This window comes from Salvelinus namaycush, chromosome 17 (genome assembly GCF_016432855.1).
Source record: "Salvelinus namaycush isolate Seneca chromosome 17, SaNama_1.0, whole genome shotgun sequence".
Taxonomy (NCBI): Eukaryota; Metazoa; Chordata; class Actinopteri; order Salmoniformes; family Salmonidae; genus Salvelinus; species Salvelinus namaycush.
Window position 1 is genome coordinate 16,317,938 of NC_052323.1, and position 25,057 is coordinate 16,342,994.

General features: G+C 45.8%; 1 protein-coding gene across 1 annotated transcript in view; it reads right to left on the reverse strand.

Annotated features, from left to right (window-relative positions):
* Positions 1-25,057, reverse strand: part of LOC120061966 (dystrophin-related protein 2-like) — a 161,459-nt gene that overhangs the window by 99,199 nt on the left and 37,203 nt on the right. The window contains exon 2 of the mRNA XM_039011751.1: positions 12,374-12,551. Coding sequence (XP_038867679.1) covers positions 12,374-12,551 — 178 coding nt within the window. The remainder of the gene's footprint in view (positions 1-12,373; positions 12,552-25,057) is intronic.

Genomic DNA, 25,057 nt, shown 5'->3' on the forward strand with positions numbered 1-25,057 from the left:
CTTCAGGCTAGTGCGGGGAACAACAACAGGGCACACTGGACTCTCAAGGCGTACTATAGGCCTGGTGCGTGGTACCGGCACTGGTGGTACCGGGCTGAGGGCACGCACATCAGGGCGAGTACGGGGAGAAGGAACAGTGCGTACAGGGCTCTGGAGACACCCTGGAAGCCTGGTGCATGGTGCCGGAACTGGAGGTACCGGGCTAAGGACACGCACCTTCAGGCTAGTGCGGGGAACAACAACAGGGCACACTGGACTCTCGATGCGCACTATAGGCCTGGTGCGTGGTACCGGAACTGGAGGTACCGGGCTGAGGGCACGCACCTCAGGGCGAGTGCGGGGAGAAGGAACAGTGCGCACAGGAGGCTTGGTGCGTGGCGCCGGGACTGGAGGCACTGGGCTGGAGACACGCACCATAGGGCTAGTGCGTGGAGGAGGAACAGGGCTCTGGATACGCACTGGAAGCCTGGTGCGTGGTGTAGGCACTGGTGGTACTGGGCTGGAGCGGGGAGGTGGCGCCGGAAATACCGGACCGTGCAGGCGTACTGGCTCCCTTGAGCACTGAGCCTGCCCAACCTTACCTGGTTGTATGCTCCCCGTCGCCTGACCAGTGCGGGGAGGTGGAATAACCCGCACCGGGCTATGTAGGCGAACCGGGGACACCATGCGTAAGGCTGGTGCCATGTAAGCCGGCTCAACGCTCAATCTAGCCCGGCCGATACGTGGAGCTGGAATGTACCGAACCGGGCTATGCACACGTACAGGAGACACCATGCGCTCTACTGCGTAACACAGTGTCTGCCCGTACTCTCGCTCTCCACGGTAAGTACAGGGAGTGGGCGCAGGTCTCCTACCTGACTTCGCCACTCTCCCTTTAAGCCCCCCCCCAAATAAATTTTTGGGGTTTACTCACAGGCTTTTCGGGTTTCCAGCCACGTCTCCTTGCTGCCTCCTCAAACCACCGCTCCTGGGCTTTAGCTGCCTCCCTCTCTTCAGCAGAGCGGCGATATTCCCCTGTCTGAGCCCAGGGTCCTTTTCCGTCCAATATTTCCTCCCATGTCCACGAGTCCTGGTTTCTCTGTTGAGCTCTCCCACGCCGCTTGGTCTTTGGTTGGTGGGTGATTCTGTCACGGGTGTCTAGTTCTTCCTCCTCCTCGGACGAGGAGAGGAGAGAAGGATCGGAGGACCAAAATGCAGCGGGTTGTGAATACATAATGAAGTTTATTCAACAAACGACGAAACACGAAAATAACACTTGATAATAAACTACAAAATAACAAAACGACGTAGACAGACCTGAACATGGAACTTACATAACTACACGAAGAACTCACGAACAGGAACAGACTACATCAACACGAAACGAACAAACGAAACAGTCCCGTGTGGTGCGCAGACACAGACACGGAAGACAATCACCCACAAACAAACAGTGTGAACAGCCAACCTATATATGGTTCTCAATCAGAGGAAAACGTAAAACACCTGTCCCTGATTGAGAACCATATAAGGCTAATTACAAACGACCTAAACATAGAAACACAAAACATAGAATGCCCACCCCAACTCACGCCCTGACCAACTAAACACATACAAAAATAACATAAAACAGGTCAGGAACGTGACACAACTAAAACACATTTTTCCTGCAATCTAGAGCCATAATCATTATGCTTAATTCTATGTAAAAAATAAGTGTATTTTTCAGCATATCTAAGCATAACTCTTGAACTGTCTGTATCCTCCTGAATGGTGGTTCTATTTCAAAAGAAACTAAATATGCTTCACTGCATCTCTGCTAAAATCTGCATAAAGATTGAAAGGAAAGTGGGTCTAATTCAGTACATTTAGTAATTGAGTGTTTTTCTAAAGTTTACCAACCTTGCCAGCAGGCATGCCAGCTAAGATAGCAGGACAAGCTAGCTACTCTAACTTCATTGATAGCCTTAAATGGCTTCTTGGTAGCTAGTTATGAGGTTAGGAGATTGTGAATCTATCTGGGCTAGTTAACTTCTTTGGGGTAGGGGGCAGTATTTTCACGTCCGGATGAAAAGCGTGCCCAGAATAAACGCGTGCCCAGCTACTCAGCCATAAAAGCTAGAATATGCATATTATTAGTAGATTTGGTTAAAAAAACCACTCTGAAGTTTCTAAAACTGTTTGAATGATGTCTGTGAGTATAACAGAACTCATATGGCAGGCAAAAACCTGAGAGAAAATCCAACCAAGAAGTGAGAAATCTGAGGTTGGTCGATTTTCAACTCAGCTCCTATTGAAGACAAAGGAATTCTCCAGTTGGAACATTATTGAAGAATTATGTTAAAAACATCCTAAAGATTGATTCAATACTTCGTTTGTCAGGTTTTTACGGACTGTAATATAACTTTTTTAACTTTTCGTCTGTACTTTCCGCTGGACTTGCCCGTGCGTCGTGAGTTTGGAAAGTGTACTGAACACTAGAACAACAAGGAGGAATTTGGACATAAATAATGTACATTATCGAACAAAACAAACATTTATTGTGGAACTGGGATTCCTAGGAGTGCATTCTGATGAAGATCATCAAAGGTAAGTGAATGTTTATAATGTTATTTCTGACTTCTGTTAACTGCACAATATGGCGGATATATTTTTGTCTTGATTGGGCTCTGAGCGCCGACCTCAGATTATTGCATGGTTTGCTTTATCCGTAAAGCTTTTTTGAAATCTGACACAGCGGTTGCATTAAGGAGAAGTGCATCTAAAATTCCATACTTAACACTTGTATTTTCATCAACATTTATAATGAGTATTTCTGTAAATTGATGTGGCTCTCTGCAAAATCACCGGATGTTTTGGAACTACTGAACGTAACGCGCCAATTTAAACTCAGATTTTTGTATATAAATATGAACTTTACCGAACAAAACATACATGTATTGTGTAACATGAAGTCCTATGCGTGTCATCTGATGAAGATCATCAAAGGTTAGTGATTAATTTGATCTATATTTCTGCTTTTTGTGAATCCTCTCTTTGGCTGGAAAATGGCTGTGTTATTCTGTGAATAGGCACTCACCTAACATAATCGTTTGGTTTGCTTTCGTCGTAAAGCCTTTTTGAAATCGGACACTGTGGCTGGATTTACAACAAGTGTATCTTTAAAATGGTGTAAAATACATGTATGTTTCAGGAATTTTAATTATGGGATTTCTGTTGTTTTGAATTTGGCGCCCTGCAGTTTCACTGGCTGTTGAAGAGGTGGGACGCTACCGTGCTAGGTGGCTAGTATTATTATTATTAGCACAACAACCCAAAAATGTAAAGAAAATAAAGAAATATATATACAGTACCAGTCAGAAGTTTGGACACACCTACTCATTTAAGGGTTTTTCTTTATTTTTAATATTTTCTACATTGTAGAATAATAGTGAAGACATCACAACTATGAAATAACACATATGGAATCATGTAGTAACCAAAAAAGTGTTAAACAAATCAAAATATATTTGAGATTGGAGATTCTTCAAAGTAGCCATCCTTTGCCTTGATGACAGCTTTGCATACTCTTGGCATTCTCTCAACCAGCTTCACGTGGGAGTCACCTGGAATGCATTTCAATTAACAGGTGTACCTTATTAAAAGTTCAGTTGTGGAATTTCTTTCCTTCTTAATGCGTTTGAGCCAATCAGTTGTGCTGTGACAAGGTAGGGGTGGTATACAGAAGATAGACCTAATTGGTAAAAGACCAAGTCCATATTATGGTAAGAACAGCTCAAATAAGCAAAGAGAAACAACAGTCCATCATTACTTTAAGACATGAAGGTCAGTCAATCCAGAAAATTTTCTTCAAGTGTAGTCGCAAAAACCATCAAGCGCTATGATGAAACTGGCTCTCATGAAGACCGCCACAGGAAAGGAAGACCCAGAGTGACCTCTGCTCCAGAGGACAAGTTCATTGGAATTACCAGCCTCAGAAATTGCAGCCCAAATAAATGCTTCACAAAGTTCAAGTAACAGACACATCTCAACATCAACTGTTCACAGGAGACTGCGTGAATCAGGCCTTCATGGTTGAATTACTGCAAGGAAACCACTACTAAAGGACAACAATAATAAGAAGAGACTTGCTTGGGCCAAGAAACACGAGCAATGGACATTGGAAATCTGTCCTTTGGTCTGATGAGTCCAAATTTGAGATTTTTGGTTCCAACCGCCATGTCTTTGTGAGATGCAGTGTAGGTGAATGGATGATCACTGCGTGTGTGGTTGCCACCGTGAAGCATGGAGGAGGAGGTATGATGGTGTGGGGGTGCTTTGCTGGTGACACTGTCAGTGATTTATTTAGAATTAAAGGCACAATTAACCAGCATGGATACCACAGCATTCCGGAGCGATACGCCATCCCATCTGGTTTGCGCTTAGTGGGACTATCAATTGTTTTTCAACAGGACAATGAGACAAAACAACCTCCAGGCTGTGTAAGGTCTTTTTGACCAAGAAATAGAGTGATGGAGTGCTGCATCAGATGACCAGGTCTCCACAATCACCCGACCTCAACCCAATTGAGATGGTTTGGGATGAGTTGGACCGCAGAGTGAAGGGAAAGCAGCCAACAAGTGCTATGTGGGAACTCCTTCAAGACTGTTTTAAAAGCCTTCCAGGTGAAGGTTGATAGAATGCCAAGAGTGTGCAAAGCTGTCATCAAGGCAAAGGGTGGCTACTTTTAAGAATATTTTGATTTGTTGAGCACTTTTTTGGTTACTACATGATTCCATATGTGTTATTTCATAGTTTTGATGTCTTCACTATTATTCTACAATGTAGAAAATAGTTTAAAACAAAGAAAAACCCTTGAATGAGTAGGCTTGTCCAAACATTTGACTGGTACTGTATATATTTTAAACAGGACAAATTTGAGGGGGCACGTGCCCATGTGCCCCCTATGGGCATGACACCTCTGCATGTGACATTGCGTCAAACAAGTATATACCATGTCCATGACATTAGATTTGGGCAATCAAAGCACCACTACTGTCACAGGCTCCATATACTGTATAGATTAGAAGGTGAAGTGGGATATTTCTGATCAATGCAAAAATTAAATAACAATTATGGAATTAAGTGATAATGAGAAGGATAAGACAACAATGAGCAACCAACAGGCTGTTGTAATCTGAATTGAGTTGTTGTAGAAAAGGACGGGGAGCGCAGCAAAACAGACTGAATTAACCTGGCTAGCTAGCCGCTAACTTAGCTGGCTAGCGTAGCTAGCTTCTTTACATCGATGTGATGCAGTCAAGACAGGCACTACCAGGTGGAATGATATATAACCTACGGCAGAAACAAGTTTGTCTTACTAGCGCGAGTATAGCTACTTTCTCTCTCCCTCCCTTCCATCTCAGACAAACCAACCGCTGCCCTTCCCCAGCTTGCTGCAGTAGCAGCACTAGCAACATGCTGTCTCTCCTGAGTCTCGCAGCAAAGTGCTCAAGTTTTTAAAAGTTTAACAAAAAATAAAACATGTCGACTATCCGGATATTGCAAAAATGTACGATATTATTCAAAAAGTGACCCCTGTTGAGCTACACCCCTGACCCTTGTCCACACACTCTCAAGGCATGTGTGGGTGGTAGCCTACTGTGTCTTCCTCACCACTCACAGAATGGAATTCACAACACAATGCAACACAACAAGAGCTTGGGTTTGTACAACACGTATTATCTTGATTTAAAGAAATTCTGACCAGCAATATACAGTGCATTTGTAAAATATTCAGACCCCTTGACTTTTTCTACATTTTGTTGTGTTACAGCCTTATTCTAAAAGGGATAATAAAAAAATCCTCATGAATCTACACACAATAACCCATGATGACTAAGTGAAAACAGGTTTTTAGAAATGTTTGCAAATTTATTTTTAAAAAGAAGAAAATATATCTTATTTACATAAGTATTCAGACCCTGGGCTCCAGAGTGGCGCAGCGGTCTAAGGCACTGCATCTCAGTGCTCGAGGCGTCACTACAGACACCCTTGTTCGAATCCAGGCTGTATTACAACTGGCCGTGATTGGGAGTCCCATAGTGCGGCGCACAATTGACCCAGCATCGTCCGGGTTTGGCCGGCGTAGGCCGCAATTGTAAATAAGAATTTGTTCTTAACTGACTTGCCTAGTTGAATAAACGTTCAACACATTTTTATTTTATTTTAAATGAGACTCGAAATTAAGCTCAGGTTTATCCTGTTTCCATTGATGAGATGTTGAGATGTTTCTACAATTTTATTGGAGTCCACCTGTGGTAAATTGATTGGACATGATTTGGGTAGGCACACCCCTGTCTATATAAGGTCCCACAGTTGACAGTGCATGTCAGAGCAAAAACCAAGCCATGAGGTCGAAGGAATTGGCCATAGAGCTCCGAGACAGGATTGTGTATAGGCACAGATCTGGGGAAGGGTACCAAAAAATGACAATAACATTGAAGGTCCCCAAGAACACAGTGGCCTCCATCATTCTTAAATGGAAAAAGTTTGGAACCACCAAGACTTCCGAGAGTTGGCCGCTCGGCCAAACTGAGCAATCAGGGGAGAAGGGCCTTGATCAGGGAGGTGACCAAGAACCCGATGGTCACTCTCCACAGTTCCTCTGTGGAGATGGGAAAAACTGTCCAAATTGTCCAGAATGACAATCAGGCCTTTATGGTAGAGTGGCCAGACAGAAGCCACTCGTCAGTAAAAGGCACATGACAGCCCGCTTGGAGTTTGCCAAAAGGCACCTTAAGGACTCTCAGACCATGAGAAACAAGATTCTCTGGTCTGATCAAACCAAGATTGAACTCTTTGACCTGAATGGCAAGTGTCACGTCTGGAGGAAACCTGGCACCATCCCTACGGTGAAGCACGGTAGTGGCGGCATCCTGCTGTGAGGATATTTTTCGGCGGCAGGGACTGGGAGACCAGTCGGGATCGAGGGAAAGATGAACAGAGCAAAGTACAGAGAGATCCTTGATGAAAACCTGCTTCAGAATGCTCAGGACCTCAGACTGGGGCGAAGGTTCACCTTCCAACATGACAATGACCCTAAGCACACAGCCAAGACAATACAGGAGTGGCTTCGGGACAAGTCTCTGAATGTCCTTGAATGGCCTAGGCAGAGTCCGGATTTGAACCCGATCAAACATCTGTAGAGAGACCTGAAAATAGCTTTGCAGCGACGCTCCCCATCCAACCTGACAGAGATTGAGAGGATCTGCAGAGAAGAATGGGAGAAACTCTCCAAATACAGGTGTGCCAAGCTTGTAGCGTCAAACCCAAGAAGACTTGAGGCTGTAATTGCTGCCAAAGGTGTTTCAACAAAGTACTGAGTAAATGGTCTGAATAATATTGTAAATGTGATATTTCAGTTCTTTATTTTTTATAAATGTACAAACATTTCTAAAAACCTGTTTTTGCTTTGTCATTATGTGGTAGATTGATGAGGATTCTTTTCAAAAAAACATTTTAGAATAAGGCTGTAACGTAACAAAATGTGGAAAAAGTCAAGGGGTCTGAATACTTTCCGAATGCACTGTAATTTTTTCTGAACCACGAGCCTGCCCTGCAGGTTGAAAGAATGTTTTCATTCCACCTGCCAGCTGATTTTCATTGCAGGTCATCAACGGGGAACATGGGTATTGAACCCGATGCAGGACTTTAAGGGGAAGGTCTGAACTGTTCATATAGAAGAGAGCTGCACAAAATCACAAAATCCAGCTGTTCAAAACCCTAACATTATCACAAGTATTTACTATCAAACAGGTACATATGTATTATCAAAGGGATAATATCAAGCACATACTGTATCAAGCACTTTTTTGTATGTTCAAACAGCATCAACAAACATGGTTAAGCGAGGCATCCCATCAGGGAACCAACAAGAAAACCTAAACACAACCCAGAGGCTTCCAAAATCTCACTCTAACACTAAACAAACTACTGACAATATCTTCATATGAAGATGACATTCCAGCCACACCATCTGACTGGATGATTGATGTCGAAATGGTCCAATAATGTTTGAGTTATTCCCACCTCTTCCATCCCACTGGCCTGAGGGCTCGTTTAACCCTTGACCCCTAGTAATGTTTGACAGAGAGTCTATTCAGGTATCATTAATATTGTAGCTCAACAGGGCCTGTAGGGGCTCAGCCAGGAAGTGTTGCAGGGAAGAGCTGGTGGAAGATAATGTGGGGCGCAACACAGCCACTGTAGTTAACACTGACTGACTATAGGGGGCACTGCCAGGAGAGAAGGGGAGGAAGGGTGCCAAGGACAAAGAAGGGAGGGAGAGAGGGAGAGAGATGGGGAGAGGGAGAGGGAGAGAAAAAGACAGAGGACGATGGAAAGGGGAAACTGAAAAAGAGAGAGAACTACTGAGAGAGAGAGATAAATAAAGAGAGCCAGACAGAGCCCTGCCATGAACCAGACAGAACAGGGAGAACAGAGACAGGCTCAGAGTCTCTGGCCCTGCCCCCACACAGAAGATCCAAGCGCAGGCGAGTGGCACTCTGAAACCATCCCAGCCATGCCATGTGTCCCTCCCTCTACGGGCACACACATTCCCATCGTGCCAGTCTGCCACCCACGTCACCCCCAGAGGGCATTCTCCATAGGCCACTGCACACAGCACGATAGTGTTACACACACACCACAAGAACAATAGCCCACTGTTTCAAGGACATCACAAAGACTACCTCTATAAACTTTGGTATTATGATGATGATGATGAGGATAATTTAGGCAAAACTGAAAGGCAACAGATTATTCAGCCATCAATAATCTATGAATTGTATTGTTCACAGGTAGTATAATGGTCTTGTTCAACCAAGTAGCCTTTTCCTAAAGCTCTAGGTACTTTAGATTGTAAGGGTTAATTCTTTAGAGTCTAAGACATTGTGGGAGAGGGGGGGGCTAAACTGATATTTAGAATTGTTTTAAGATGGTCATACTATGGATCATTTAGCTATATAATTTAGAATTTTAGGACCCCTTTAGGTATAAAAAAATATATAAAAGATTGATTTTGGGGGCCTCTCGAGTGGTGCAGTGGTCTAAGGCTCTGTCGCAGCCGGCCGTGACCGGGAGACCCATGGGGCGGCGCACAATTGGCCAAGCGTCGTCCGGGTTAGGGGAGGGTTTGGCCGGCAGGGATGTCCTTGTCCTGTGGCGGCCCGGGAGCAGTGCACGCTGACACGGCCGCCAGGTGTACGGTGTTTCCTCCGACACATTGGTGCGGCTGGCTTCCGGTTAAGTGGGCATTGTGTCAAGAAGCAGTGAGGCTTGATTGGGTTGTGTTTTGGAGGACGCACGGCTCTTGACCTTCGCCTCTCCCAAGTCCGTACGGGAGTTGCAGCAATGAGACAAAACTGTAACTACTAATTGGATACCACGAAATTGGTTAAAAAATAAATAAATAAAATAAAATAAAATAAATAACAAATATTGATTTTGGCCTTTACTACTAAAGCCCATAGAAACGCATTGAATAACACATTCATAAATGTCAAAAATATAGTCAAAACATAAATCATAAGAAACAAGGTCTTGAAGTGTCAGTCCTAAATCTAGGAGATATTAAAAAAACTCAGGAAATATATATTTTTACACATATTTAACAAAACTACCTTCATACTTCCATTCGTTAAAAAAAATCCAGCACTGGTTACCTTCAGACGAGTCCCGTGACGCTAGTTTGTAAGTCAAATCGTTCGGACACTACAGGCGTTTTTTGTGAAAAGACCGATTTTCTCATGGTCTGACAAACACCGCTCTAGCTCTGCCACCTATTACCACAGATGAAGGAAGTAAGACACTGGCGGATGCGATGGATTGAGACGCATCCAATGCAAAAAAACAGATATCTCTAGCCTAAACTGACGGATTATGATGGGGATTGTTTTGTTGTGTAACTTAGATTGACTCTAAGGGGTTAATGTGTAGCAGTCGTAGTTCATCTGATCTATTCCTGTTTAATCAACGTACCTGGGGAAATGAAGTGTTTTCCCATTCACATCCATAATCATTTAGAGTTCATTATGCCACATTATGTATACAGAATATTTATCATATGGAGCCGTGGTTTCACTGATTGGAGTCTTAATCATGACACACCTCAAGCAAACAACCATCGCCTCGGTAACTGTATAATAAACACAACACCAATAACAGACTGTACTCCGTCTAGTCCTTAGACTCTCTTTTGTTGAAAAAATATATAATTACCTCTACTGGTGTGACACACTGAAAAAAAAATATATATATAAATGTCGACCTTCAGATTCTATGAATTACCAGGCTTGGTGATGTGGACTAAGGCTTATCAACGTGTTTCAATGCATTGAGCATTCACAAGTAAGTGAGTAATAGCTTATACAGCTAGCCTATACAGGACCATGGTGTTAGGCAGTAGCAGTAGATTAGGGGTTGTAGTGTGGTTTCTATGGTGACAAGCAGGAGCAGGAGAAGCAAGAGAGGCCTTGGCCAGTTAGACAGAAGTAGGACAGCTGCCTTTAGCTCCTCCTCCTACCTCTGCCATTGGAACAGAAGTTCCACCACAGCATATCCATCAAAACCTGACAAGCCATTAGATAAACCAACCTCCAGTTGTCCAGGAGTTGGCACTCAGTCCTGTACACATCTCTCAGGGACATCTCTTAGCACTCGCTCTCCACTCCTTTAAAGACATGACCGTAGCGATCTGTCTCTCTCTCTCTCGCTGTGGGCCAAATGATGTCAGAAGGGGTTGAGTGTGTGTGTGTGTGTGTGGGTGCGTGCGTACGTGAGTGTATGCCTGTATGCGTGCATATGAGTGTGTGCTACCACTGCAGGCTATCCATAGTGATCTCATTACAAAACGCTGCAGGGGGAACTGTCTTAACGAATATCCCCACATGTCCCTGCTGGAAGCACCAGGATGATGAGGGTCAAGTAAGTCATTAAAGGGGCCAATCCTGTAAATAGGATGCCAGCTGAATTAAAGTCAGACCAATGACATGCCAAGCTTGGGCGCCTTCCAATTAGTCATCAAAGCAGTACTACAGTTGTTCCTAATTGTTTTGCAGATGCAGACCTCACTATTAACCCACATATTATTAATAATGAATAGGCCCACTTGGAGATGTATCTGAGAATATTTCATTACGTGACAGCACATTATAGAGACAATGTTTTTCTAATTGTGGGAACAGCAGTGAACAAATCAGAGCAACAGCTTAGAAATGCTAGTACACGTAGGATATTAGAAGTACCAACACTGCACAAACGTCGGCGCATGAAAGAGTGGCTGGAAGACGCTTGTTTGCACAGCATGTTTCAAAACCCGACATTGTGACAGCAGGGTTTTGAAACATTGTGTGTTTTCTTGAAATTATTCTGTTGATACTCTCCCACTGCCTAAAGTAAATGGTATATTAATCACATTGAAATATAGTGTATATCACACTCCCATTGAAACCCAGTATACAGTATAACACATGCATACCATTGAAACTCAATATATAAAATATCCTACCCCCATTGAAACCCACTTTAAAACACATCCTACCACCATTGAAACCCAATTTAAAACACATCCTACCCTCATCGAAACCCAATTTAAAACACATCCTACCTCCATTGAAACCCAATTTAAAACACATCCTACCTCCATTGAAACCCAATTTAAAACACATCCTATACCCATTGAAACCCAATTTAAAACACATCCTACCACCATTGAAACCCAATTTAAAACACATCCTATACCCATTGAAACCCAATTTAAAACACATCCTATACCCATTGAAACCCAATTTAAAACACATCCTATACCCATTGAAACCCAATTTAAAACACATCCTACCACCATTGAAACCCAATTTAAAACACATCCTACCACCATTGAAACACAATTTAAAACACATCCTACCACCATTGAAACCCAATTTAAAACACATCCTATACCCATTGAAACCCAATTTAAAACACATCCTATACCCATTGAAACCCAATTTAAAACACATCCTACCTCCATTGAAACCCAATTTAAAACACATCATACCTCCATTGAAACCCAATTTAAAACACATCCTACCACCATTGAAACCCAATTTAAAACACATCCTACCCTCATCGAAACACAATTTAAAACACATCCTACCTCCATTGAAACCTAATTTAAAACACATCCTATACCCATTGAAACCCAATTTAAAACACATCCTACCACCATTGAAACCCAATTTAAAACACATCATACCTCCATTGAAACCTAATTTAAAACACACTCCCATTGAAACACATGTATAACACTCCCATTGAAACTCAATGTGAAGGAGAATCCTAACCCCATTGAACCCCATTGTAAGCAACGTCTTACCGGATGTTGTGGGACTTGCGTTTGATCTCGTTCCAGCAGAGGTTCATGTCTCCAGATGTGTGGTGCCCTCCCAGCCTGCTACACTTCGTCCCCACCACTCCGTCCTCCTGCCCCTCAGCATCCACCGTGGACTGGCAGGGCACACAGTGGCATCCCGGCCACCCTGGTCGCCCCGCAGCTACACACAACAACACAGAACACACACATTAGCCTATTTTTATTTTTAAATGTTTTATTTAACCTTTATTTAACCAGGTAGGCTAGTTGAGAACAAATTCTCATTTACATCTGCGACCTGGCCAAGATAAAGCAAAGCAGTTCGACACATAAAACAACACAGAGTTACACATGGAATAAACAAACCTACAGTCAATAATACAGTAGAAAAAAAGTGTATATATATGTATATATGTATATATATAGGCAATAAAATAGCCCATAGTGGCAAGGTAATTACGATATAGCAATTAAACACTGGAGTGATAGATATGCAGAAGATGAATGTGCAAGTAGAGATACTGGGGTGCAAAGGAGCAACATTAACAAAATAAATACAGTATGGGGATGAGGTAGTTGGATGGGCTATTTACAGATGGGCTATGTACAGGTGCAGTGATCTGTGAGCTGCTCTTACAGCTGGTGCTTGAAGTTAGTGAGGGAGATAAGAGTCTCCAGCTTCAGCGATTTTTGCAGTTCGTTCCAGTCATTGGCAGCAGAGAACTGGAAGGAGAGGCGGCCAAAGGAGGAATTGACTTCGGGGGTGACCAGTGAGATATATCTGCTGGAGCGCGTGCTGCGGGTGGGTGCTGCTATGGTGACCAGTGAACTGAGATAAGGCTGGGCTTTACCTAGCAAAGACTTGTTGATGACCTGGAGCCAGTGGGTTTGGCGACGAGTATGAAGCGAGGGCCAGCCAACAAGAGCGTACAAGTCGCAGTGGTGGGTAGTATATGGGGCTTTGGTGACAAAACGGATGGCACTGTGATAGACTGCATCCAATTTGTTGAGTAGAGTGTTGGAGGCTATTTTGTAGATGACATCGCCGAAGTCGAGGATCGGTAGGATGGTCAGTTTTACGAGGGTATGTTTGGCAGCATGAGTGAATGATGCTTTGTTGCGAAATAGGAAGCCGATTCTAGATTTAATTTTGGATTGGAGATGCTTAGTGTTGGTCTGGAAGGAGAGTTTACAGACTAACCAGACACCTAGGTATTTGTAGTTGTCCACATATTCTAGGTCAGAACCGTCCAGAGTAGTGATGCTGGATGTGCGGGCAGGTGCGGGCAGCGATCGGTTGAAGAGCATGCATTTAGTTTTACTTGCATTTAAGAGCAGTTGGAGGCCACGGAAGGAGAGTTGTATGGCATTGAAGCTCGTTTGGAGGTTAGTTAGCACAGTGTCCAAAGAAGGGCCAGAAGTATACAGAATGGTGTCGTCTGCGTAGAGGTGGATCAGAGAATCACCAGCAGCAAAAGCGACATCATTGATGTATACAGAGAAGAGAGTCGGCCCGAGATCTGAACCCTGTGGCACCCCCATTGAGACTCCCAGAGGTCCGGACAACAGGCCCTCCAATTTGACACACTGAACTCTACCAGAGAAGTAGTTGGTGAACCAGTCGAGGCAGTCATTTGAGAAACCAAGGCTGTTGAGTCTGCCGATAAGAATGTGGTGATTGACAGAGTCGAAAGCCTTGGCCAGGTCGATGAATACGGCTGCACAGTATTGTCTCTTATCGATGGCAGTTATGATATCGTTTAGGACCTTGAGCGTGGCTGAGGTGCACCCCTGACCAGCTCGGAAGCCAGATTGCATAGCAGAGAAGGTACGGTGGGATTCGAAATGGTAGGTGATCTGTTTGTTAACTTGGCTTTCGAAGACCTTAGAAAGGCAGGGTAGGATAGATATAGGTCTGTAGCAGTTTGGGTCTAGAGTGACCGCAGCAGCTTTCCAATCTTTGGGGATCTCAGACGATACGAAAGAGAGGTTGAACAGGCTAGTAATAGGGGTTGCAACAATTTCGGCAGATAATTGTAGAAAGAGAGGGTCCAGATTGTCTAGCCTGGCTGATTTGTAGGGGTCCAGATTTTGCAGCTCTTACAGAACATCAGCTATCTGGATTTGGGTGATGGAGAAATGGGGGAGGCTCGGGCGAGTTGCTGTGGGGGTGCAGGGCAGTTGACCGGGGTAGGAGTAGCCAGGTGGAAAGCATGGCCAGCCGTATAATTTTTTTATTGAAATTCTCAATTATCGTGGATTTATCGGTGGTGACAGTGTTTCTATAACTTCTATAGCTTCTACAGCTTCTATAACATTGCATCGTAACGTATAATCACGTCGTATTATATCATATGCAGGGTTGGGGTCAATTCCATTTAAATTCCAGTCAACTCCAAAAGTGAACCAAACTCCAATTCAAATTCAACATTTTCCTAATTGAAAATCACGAAGAGAATTGGAATTGAAATGTTTGTGTACTTCCTTAATTGACTGGAATTTAAATGAAATCGACCCCAACCCTGATCATATGTGCACTCATAAATGGGTACTGCGTTTTACATGAACATTGTGACCTAACCAAAAGAATTCCAAAGCCCTACTCTTAGACACATGTCTACACTTGGATGTGTGAACAAATACACGTGGATACATCCTAACCTTTGTCAGGTTTGTGATGGCCTCAGCTCAGGCAAGTGATGAGAGAGTGTTTGTAGGGTCGTGACATCTCTTCTGTCTGGCCACTGAGCTGTCAGGGAGCTTCCTCTTCATCTCCAATCAAGTCTAATCATCCTCCCCTCTAGGAGGTCACCGCCTATACCTTCACTACAGCCTGCACTAAATTACTATTGCCCCGTAGCACTCACATCTGTAGCCATGAAATGCTTTGAAAGGCTGGTCATGGCTCACATCATCGGCATCATCCCAAACACCCTGGACCCACTCCAATGCACCCACTCCAATTCGCATACCGCCCCAACAGATCCACAGATGATGCAATCTCTATTGAACTCAACAGTGCCCTTTCCCACTTGGACAAGAGGAACACCTATGTGAGAATGCTGTTCATTGATTACAGCTCAGCATTCAACAACATAGTGCCCTCTAAGCGCGTCCCTAAACTAAGGACCCTGCAATTAAACACCTCCCTCTGCAACTGGATCCTTGACTTCCTAACGGGCTGCCCCAAGGTGGTAAGGGTAGGCAACAACACATTCGCAATGCTGACCCTCAACACGTGGGCCCCTCAAGGGTGCGTGCTTAGTCCCCTCCTGTACTCACAGTTCACCCACGACTGCGTGGCCATCATTAAGTTTGCAGACCACACAACGGTGGTAGGCCTGATCCCCGACAATGATGAGACAGCCTACATGGAGGAGATCAGAGAGTTGGCAGTGTAGTGCCAGGACAACAACCTCAACGTCAGAAAGGCTAAGGAGCTGATCGTGGACTACAGGAAACGGCTGTTGTGGAACAGGTCGAGAGCTTCAAGTTCCTCAGTGTCCACATCCCTAAGGAACTATCATGGTCCACACATATTAACACAGTTGTGAAGAACGCACAACAACGCCTCTTTCCCTGCAAGAGAAAATAGATATACATGGAACTGAAAAGGGTTCTACTGGAACTAAAAAAGGTTCTCCAATGGGGACAGACAAACATCCCTTTTGGAACCCTATTTTCTAAGAGTTTAAGCATATATCACCCTCACCGTCTCTCTCCCCCCTCTCTCTCCTCTCTCTCCCCTTTCTCTCCTCTCTCCCCCCTCTCTCTCCTCTCTCTCCCCTTTCTCTCTCTCTCCTCTCTCTCTCCTCTCTCTCCTCTCTCTCTCTCCTCTCTCTCCTCTCTCTCCTCTCTCTCCCCTTTCTCTCCTCTTTCTCCCCTTTCTCTCTCTCCTCTCTCTCCCCTTTCTCTCCTCTCTCTCCCCTTTCTCTCTCTCTCCTCTCTCTTCCCCTTTCTCTCTCTCTCCTCTCTCTCTCTCCTCTCTCTCTCTCCTCTCTCTCTCTCCTCTCTCTCCCCTCTCTCTCTCACCTCTCTCCTCTCTCTATCCTCTCTCTCTCCTTTCTCTCCTCTCTCTCCCCTCTCTCTATCCTCTCTCTCCTCTCTCTCCCCTTTCTCTCTCTCTCCTCTCTCTTCCCTTTCTCTCCCCTTTCTCTCTCTCCTCTCTTCCCTCTCTCCTCTCTCTCTCCTCTCTCTCCTCTCTTACCTTCTCTCTCCTTTCTCTCCTCTCCCTCTCCTTTCTCTCATCTCTCTCCTCTCTCTCCTTTCTCTCCCCTCTCTCTCCTCTCTCTCATCTCTCTTTCCTCCTCTCTCTCCTTTTCTCTCCTCTATCTCCTCTCTCTCCTCTATCTGCTTGCCTCTCATTATTGAGACAGCCCTCTGTTTGTTCAAGGGCAATTTCCCAATTTTGTATGAATCAGCATCTCTCTCTCCCTCGTCCTCTGTATAATCCACTGGCTGGATGATTAATCCTCTCTGTTCATGGTTCTTCAGTTATGTGGATAGGAGCTCAGATACTGTTAATACCTACAAGCCACACAGGCTCACTGGAACTCCAGCTATTAAACATATTAAAATCACCAGCAGCAATGAGCAGCCAACAGGACCTTTTCCCCAGCTTAGCCTAATATCGCTGAGCAATTATGACTGCACAGACGGACCGTAATAACACACAACACAGCGATATGAAGCGGAGTGACCATGTTTTGTTTGTTTACTTGATGGCAAATTGAGCTGAATCAACAGGAAAGGCCATCAACGACAGCAGTAGCGGTGGAACTGCACCCCTGTTTATAGCTTTGACTGAGGAAGGCGTTTTTTCCAACCATACGAAGGGGAGCCTTGTGTTAGTGATGCCAGAAAACTGGGCAGGCCTGGGCTATCTTCCTTCCTCTCCTCTCTGTGTCCAGACCGGAGACAAGCACTGGCATCAGTACTGGCAACTGCGTCAGGCAGGACCACCAGCATCGGACCAGCATACTCATGCATACACAAGAGTGATGCACACATACACACAAACCATTGAAAATCATGGACACACACACAAACACACACACTACATTCCCCAACACACTTACACAGAGTAATTCAACGACACATACCATCAACTCATGTTTCACAAATGGACACATGAGTTTCATATGCTGCACAGGTCCATCTCTGGACATGTATTATTGACGAGTGTGGTATCTGATAATCGCTGAAGCACTCTCCCATTTTCCCAAGAGGGCTGAGCCTGTGTGGGGAGCACTGAGGTTTACCGGTAAGCTCTTCACTCCGTGCTGCAGCACTAGGCTGTATTTATTTAGTTTCTTTGGCAAGGATTCTCGCCTAGACTGAATTGAATAAAAACAGTCTATCACTGACTCATAAAACACCAAGGTGTCTTTAAAAAAATACACCACCTCATCAAAACCTAGCTGATCAACACAGTTCATTGTGAAATACGAATTACTTAATTACTTATTAGAAATTTGTGACAGGGACTGTCATTTTTCGTGTGTATTACACAATTTTCTTCACAGCTCATTTTTGTGTGTATTAGACAATTTAATTTCTTCATAACGCATTAGTGTACTGTACATTCCACAAATTTCTATTTGTTGTGGCTAATGTTTGCTAGGAGGGGATTAAGGTTAGGGTTAGGTTTAAGGGTTAAGGGTTAGGTAACAAGCTAGTTAAAGTAACATGCTAGCGAAAGGGTTAGGATTAGGGTTAGCTAACATGCTACCAAAGTAGTTAAAAAGTAGTAAGTTGTTGTAAAGTTGATAATTAGCTAAAATGCTAAAGTTGTCCATGACGTGGTTCAAACACGCAACAATTGGGTTACTAGACAGTCAAGTTATACGCCCACCCATCCTCCCCGACCAACCACCCTCCTTTTGTTTCTGTCTTAAGTAACCTAATCATTGTACTTTAATATATTTGCATCAATTGACCATGTCTTTCCGAAATATACTCAAAAGCTTTCGAGTATTGTCGTGGAAATTCAGTCCTGAGAGAGATTTGGTAATTTCTTCAAACAATCATCTTTATTTAATATCGATTAATTATTGCAATACTGAGGCTGGTCGAATATGGTTCTCAATTAGAGGCAGGTGTTTGACGTTTCCTCTGATTGAGAACCATATTAAGGTAGGCTGTTCTCACTGTTTGTTGGTGGGTGATTGTTCCTGTGTCTGTGTCTACCACACGGGACTGTTTCGTTTGTTCGTTCGTTTGGGTAGTCTGTTCCTGTTTCATGCGTTCTTCGTGTTTATGTAAGTTCTTATGTTCAGGTCAGTCTACGTCGTTTGTTATTTTGTAATCAATTCAAGTGTTCTTCGTGTTTCGTCTTTATTTAAATAAATCAGTATGTCATCATACAACGCTGCGTTTTGGTCCGACCCTTACTCCTTCTCCTCATCCGAGGAGGAGGAATTAGACAGCCGTTACAGAATCACCCACCTACCAAGGACCAAGCGGCGTGGGAGAAAGCAACAGCGATCGCAGGATTTCTGGACATGGGAGGAAATATTGGACGGTAAAGGTCCATGGGCACAGCCAGGAGAATATCGCCGCCCCAAAGCTGAGCTGGAGGCAGCGAAAGCAGAGAGGCGGCGTTTTGAGGAGCTAGCCCGGAAGCAGGAGAAGGATCTGGGCTACACTACGTGGGAGGAGATCGACAGGTGGGCGATCGACCCAAGGAGAGTGCCGGAGCCCGCCTGGGATTCTCTGGCGCAGTGTGAGGAGGGATACCGGCGAATGGAGGCAGCGCGACGACGCGGTAGGAAGCCTGTTAGTCAAGCCCAAAAATTTCTTGGGGGGGGGGGGGGGGCTAAAGGGTAGTGTGGCGAAGTCAGGTAGGAGACCTGCGCCAACTTCCCGATCTTACCGTGGAGAGCGAGAGTACGGGCAGACACCGTGTTATGCGGTAGAGCGCACGGTGTCTCCTGTACGTGTGCATAGCCCGGTGCGGATTATTCCACCTCCCCGCACTGGCAGGGCTAGATTGAGTATTGAGCCGGATGTCATGAAGCCGGCCCAACGCATCTGGCCACCAGTGCGTCTCCTCGGGCCGCCATACATGGCACCAGCCTTACGCATGGTGTCCCCGGTTCGCCTACATAGCCCAGTGCGGGTTATTCCACCTCCCCGCACTGGTCGGGCTACGGGGAGCATACAACCAGGTAAGGTTGGGCAGGCTCAGTGCTCAAGGGAGCCAGTACGCCTGCATGGTCCGGTATATCCGGCGCCACCTCCCCGCCCCAGCCCAGTACCATCAGTGCTTACACCACGCACTCGTCTTCAGCCCGGTACCACCAGTTCCGGCACCACGCACCAAGCCTCCTGTGCGTCTCCAGAGCCCTGTTCCTCCTCCACGCACTAGCCCTATGGTGCGTGTCTCCTGCGCATTACCACCAGTGCCTACACCACGCACCAAGCCTCCTGTGCGTCTCCAGAGTCCTGTGCGTCCTGTTGCTGCTCCCCGCACTAGCCTGAAGGTGCGTGTCCTTAGCCCGGTACCTCCAGTTCCGGCACCACGCACCAGGCCTACAGTGCGCCTCAGCCGGCCAGAGTCTGCCGTCTGCCAAGCGCCGCCTGAACTGCCCGTCTGTCCTGAGCCTTCAAAGCCGCCCGTCTGTACTGAGCCTTCAAAGCCGCGCGTCTGTACTGAGCCTGCAAAGCCGCCCGTCTGTACTGAGCCTTCAAAGCCGCCCGTCTGTCCTGAGCCTTCAGAGCCGTCCGCCAGACAGGAGCCGCTAGAGCCGTCCGCCAGACAGGAGCCGCTAGAGCCTTCCGCCAGACAGGAGCCGCTAGAGCCTTCCGCCAGACAGGAGCAGCCAGAGCCTTCCGCCAGACAGGAGCAGCCAGAGCCTTCCGCCAGACAGGAGCAGCCAGAGCCTTCCGTCAGACAGGAGCAGCCAGAGCCTTCCGCCAGCCATGAGCAGCCAGAGCCTTCCGCCAGCCATGAGCAGCCAGAGCCTTCCGCCAGCCATGAGCAGCCAGAGCCGCCAGCCAGCCATGAGCAGCCAGAGCCGCCAGCCAGCCATGAGCAGCCAGAGCCGCCAGCCAGCCATGAGCAGCCAGAGCCGCCAGCCAGCCATGAGCAGCCAGAGCCGCCAGCCAGCCATGAGCAGCCAGAGCCGCCAGCCAGCCATGAGCAGCCAGAGCCGCCAGCCAGCCATGAGCTGCCCCTCAGTCCGGAGCTGCCCCTCAGTCCGGAGCTGCCCCTCAGTCCGGAGCTGCCCCTCAGTCCGGAGCTGCCCCTCAGTCCGGTGTTGCCCCTCAGTCCGATGTTGCCCCTCAGTCCGGTGTTGCCCCTCATTCCGGTGTTGCCCCTTAGTCCGGTGCTGCCCCTTAATCCAGTGGGGTTAATTTGGAGGGTGGCCATTGGGAGGAGGCTACGGAAGCGGGGATTGACTATGGTGGGGTGGGGACCACGTCCGGAGCCGGAGCCGCCACCGTGGACAGATGCCCACCCAGACCCTCCCCTAGACTTTGGTTGTGCGCCCGGAGTTCGCACCTTGAGGGGGGGGGTTCTGTCACGTTCCTGACCTGTTTTCCATTGTTTTTGTATGTGTTTAGTTGGTCAGGGCGTGAGTTGGGGTGGGCATTCTATGTTATGTGTTGCTATGTTGGGTTAAATGTGTTGCCTGATATGGTTCTCAATTAGAGGCAGGTGTTTGATGTTTCCTCTGATTGAGAACCATATTAAGGTAGGCTGTTCTCACTGTTTGTTGGTGGGTGATTGTTCCTGTGTCTGTGTATGTCGCACCACACGGGACTGTTTCGTTTGTGTTCGTGTATGTGTTCGTTCCTGTTCGTGCGTTATGTTATCTCGTTCAGGTTTGTTCACATCGTTTCTTGTTTTGTAGCTTATTCAAGTGTATTTTGTGTCAGTGTTCGTCTTGTCAATTTAATTAAATCATTATGTCTACATACCTCGCTGCATGTTGGTCCGATCCCTACTCCTTCTCCTCATCCGAGGAGGAGGAATTAGACAGCCGTAACAATAAGAATTTGTTCTTAACTGACTTGCCTAGTTAAATAAAGTTTTTTTTTAAATTGCAAGTGGGTTGTTCTCTTAACCCCTCCGTGGCTTAGTTTTCCAGATGCAAGGATGATTTAGAGACAATTAGGAATTGTTCTAAACTCCTCCTGGCTATCTCTGTCTCGGTTACACCCACCACATCTTGTCTATATAATGCAGTCTTTAACTTATTTGTCAGCTCAAGCCATCTCCAGTGACCATACGTCCAGATTAGCTACAGGGAACTAGAGTGAAGCCCATGAAAACACAGAATTAAACAGAACACAAATGCCCTATTTGATAAGTATTAATTGCTAACTATTAATATCAAACAAACCAGGTAAATATGTAATTTTCCTATCACAGTATTTTCCCCAGATGAGAAATAAATCAGATCAAAGACAATCCAAGATAAGATAAACAGCTTTTCCTCATCTCCCAGACAGACGACAACTGTTCAACTACGCAGATAAAACTGCCAGCTGATCAAAGAAGTGACAGTAGTTCCTACTTCCTTCTATACACGTACATACAACACCCTGATAATAATCTCCAGGTATCACCACCACCACTTTTCTCAGATCAGTCTCTCTGAGAAGCAGCAACACAGTATCTACACTACTTCACTCTCATTATGAAACCATAACAGATAGTTGACAGTTACCGTGCTTACCTTGATATATTAGAATCCCAACAGAGAGAATCCCTCCAGGAGCTACAGTAGTGCTACGATAGTGTTCCTCTCACACTGAAGTTCCTGTGATTTTAAGAGGGGTTCCTCACTATTCCCAGAGTGACATTTGTCCTGTCTATAGGCTGCAGAGAATGGAGAGAATGCTGTGATGACTGGTGATGAGGGTGTGGTGGGGACACACAGAGAGACAGAGGCTCCCTCTCCGGTCAATGAACTTATTGTCACTGCACATTCCTCATCACACCAACCTGGTCCTCTACTCCTACCCACTGGCACTGGAAAAGGCCATCTGCCCAGGGTCCAGCCGGTCAATGCCCTTCAGTGACATACAGGCTACAGCAGTGGTTCCCTAAAGGTTTTGTTCTGTGGTCTATCAAAAGCTTTTAGGAATTTCGCTATGGCCCTTCAAGATGAACAGCGAAGGGAGCCTTGTGACATCACTGCCGAAACAACACACTCTCCTCTTTGGAGAAGAAACAACGGGCTGGAGCTCTCACATGGGTTAAACTGCATAGCTGCTTGAGATTGGGTATGAACTCTCCTCCTTCCTCTCCTTCCAGAACAGAGAAAGTGACTGGCAAAGGCACCATCAGAAGACTAATGCCATAATCCAGTCTTAAGCCAGTAGAAAGGGCTGTGAACCACCAATGGGTCCTGATCCACCATCTGGGAATAACGAAGAACTGACCACCATGCAACAACACACAGGGCTGAGCAACACACACAGTGACACCCAGAACAAATCTCCCTCGCACCACAGCCAGTTTCCACTGGGTAGTGGCTTAAGACTCTGTGGCTGTGGATTTGTGACACAGTTTAATAACACAACTTTGGCTAGGACAACTAAATGTCAGGCCAACACAGAGTTAGAGAATGGGCTTCCAGGGGATACAGTTTGTGGGGGGATCCAGTAAATGTGTGTGTGTGTCCACATATCTGTAGCAGCTGCCTGATGGTGGTTAGCGGTGCCACTACCCCCTTCTCCACTGGCCTGTACCCACATCCCCCCCAACGGCCACCAGATTTAGCTAACCGTGTCGTCAAGAGAAAACACAGCAGCCATAGAGCTTACTGAATCCACTGCTGCTCACACAGGACAGAGGAGAGAGGGACGAGAGAGGAGAGAGAGAGACGCTCGCACATGCTAACACACGCACACACACACAAATGTACACAAACATGCTCACACGCGCACGTAGGCACACACACAAAGTAGGTGCCCACAGGCCACAGGTTGTCAAAATGGAGATATTCCCCTGAAAGTGGCAGCAACCCTCCCAGCTCTGACTGGTCCTTGGATGTGATTTGTGACGCGGGCCACCAAGAAGAGCAGTCAGGAGAGAAGAAATGTTCCCCCACCCCCTCCTACTCCTCCACCTCCACTTTCCCACCGAAATATTTGACCCTCCAGTCTCAATTGTGATCCTTCCAACACTATTTCAATGACAAGTTTATGGGCGCTCTGCCCTTGCTGCGTTGGTTACTGAAGAGCTCTGCGTTTTGAAATTAGACCCCCATTAGCATTAGCAGTCATTATCCCGTATTTAAGGCTGTCTGACTGCCTGGCGGTGCAGAAGAGATGTTATTGGAGCACTTTCACCCGACACTCTTCTCAACGCATCATTAACATCAGGTGAACATGTATTATTCATATACAGTATCTGTGTGCTAAGCTCTGTGAAGTGCTTGAGGGGCAGCAGTCCAACTTCAACTGACTATGTGATGACTGTGTGTGTGTGTGTGTGTGTGTGTGTGTGTGTGTGTGTGTGTGTGTGTGTGTGTGTGTGTGTGTGTGTGTGTGTGTGTGTGTGTGTGTGTGTGTGTGTGTGTGTGTGTGTGTGTGTGTGTGTGTGTGTGCGCGTGCGTGCGTGTGCGCGTGCGTGTGTGTGTGTGTATCTGCCTGCCTGTTTGTATTCGGGGGAGTTCTCACACCGAATGGAGGTGTTTTTACCGGGAACTAGATAAATGTGTGTGTGTATGCCTTAGCCCATAACATTATCGTCCGTGTGTGTTCCTGCATTCCACAGTGCTCATTTTCTAGTTGGAGATTGTAATGTATGGTGATGCCAGACATACACTATGCAGTAAAACACTGGATGCTTATGCAACTGTCAGAATGTGGGTCTGGGAAGAATCATGTAATCTTCTGTTTAATTATATTTATGACTAATGCTGTGAGCTGCTGTGAGTCTCTCTGCTGTCAAGCTGTGGAGATTTAAGCTACAAAAGGTTCTTAATAAGGTTGAGTCGTCGCCGCAATAAATGCACCAGTCAGATGAAACCTTGTCTGTTAAGGATTGAGATGACAGCTAAAGTGTTAGATCAAAGAGGAAAGGTACTGTAGTTTCTTCTCCAGGATTTTTGTACGATTAAAGGCACTTTCTCCTCCTCTACATGTAAGATCCTTCCCTGAGAGTGAATTTGTGATGTGATTCTATGTGATTTTTCCTTTATTTAACTAGGCAAGTCAGTTAAGAACAAATTCTTATTTTCAATGACGGCCAAGGAACAGTGGGTTAACTGCCTTGTTCAGGGGAAGAACGACAGCTGTCAGCTCGGGGATTCAATCTTGCAACCTTTCGGTTACTAGTCCAACGCTCTAACCACTAGGCTACCTGCCACCCCAATATCAATAGCAAATTGAAACACAGTGAAAACACTCAGGCTTAAAGCATTGCGGAAACAAAAATCACAAAACAAAATGATCATATTTGTTAGCTCAAGTACAAGTGTAGAAGTAATTCATTTGGTGGATTAAAGTGCCTTTCTTAATTAAAAAGCAGATTGCTTCCTGAGTAAAAGAGATTTGGTGCACCTTGTGCACATTCAAATGATCACTGAGTGCAACACCGACCATGGTGGAACTAAGTGGTGGAATCTGGGAGCAATGGAAGGCAGAAAAGAAATCCAATTCCACTGAGGGTTCAATGAGTCACACAGTGGGCAATATCCAATCTGCTATGACTGAGAATTAGGTGCC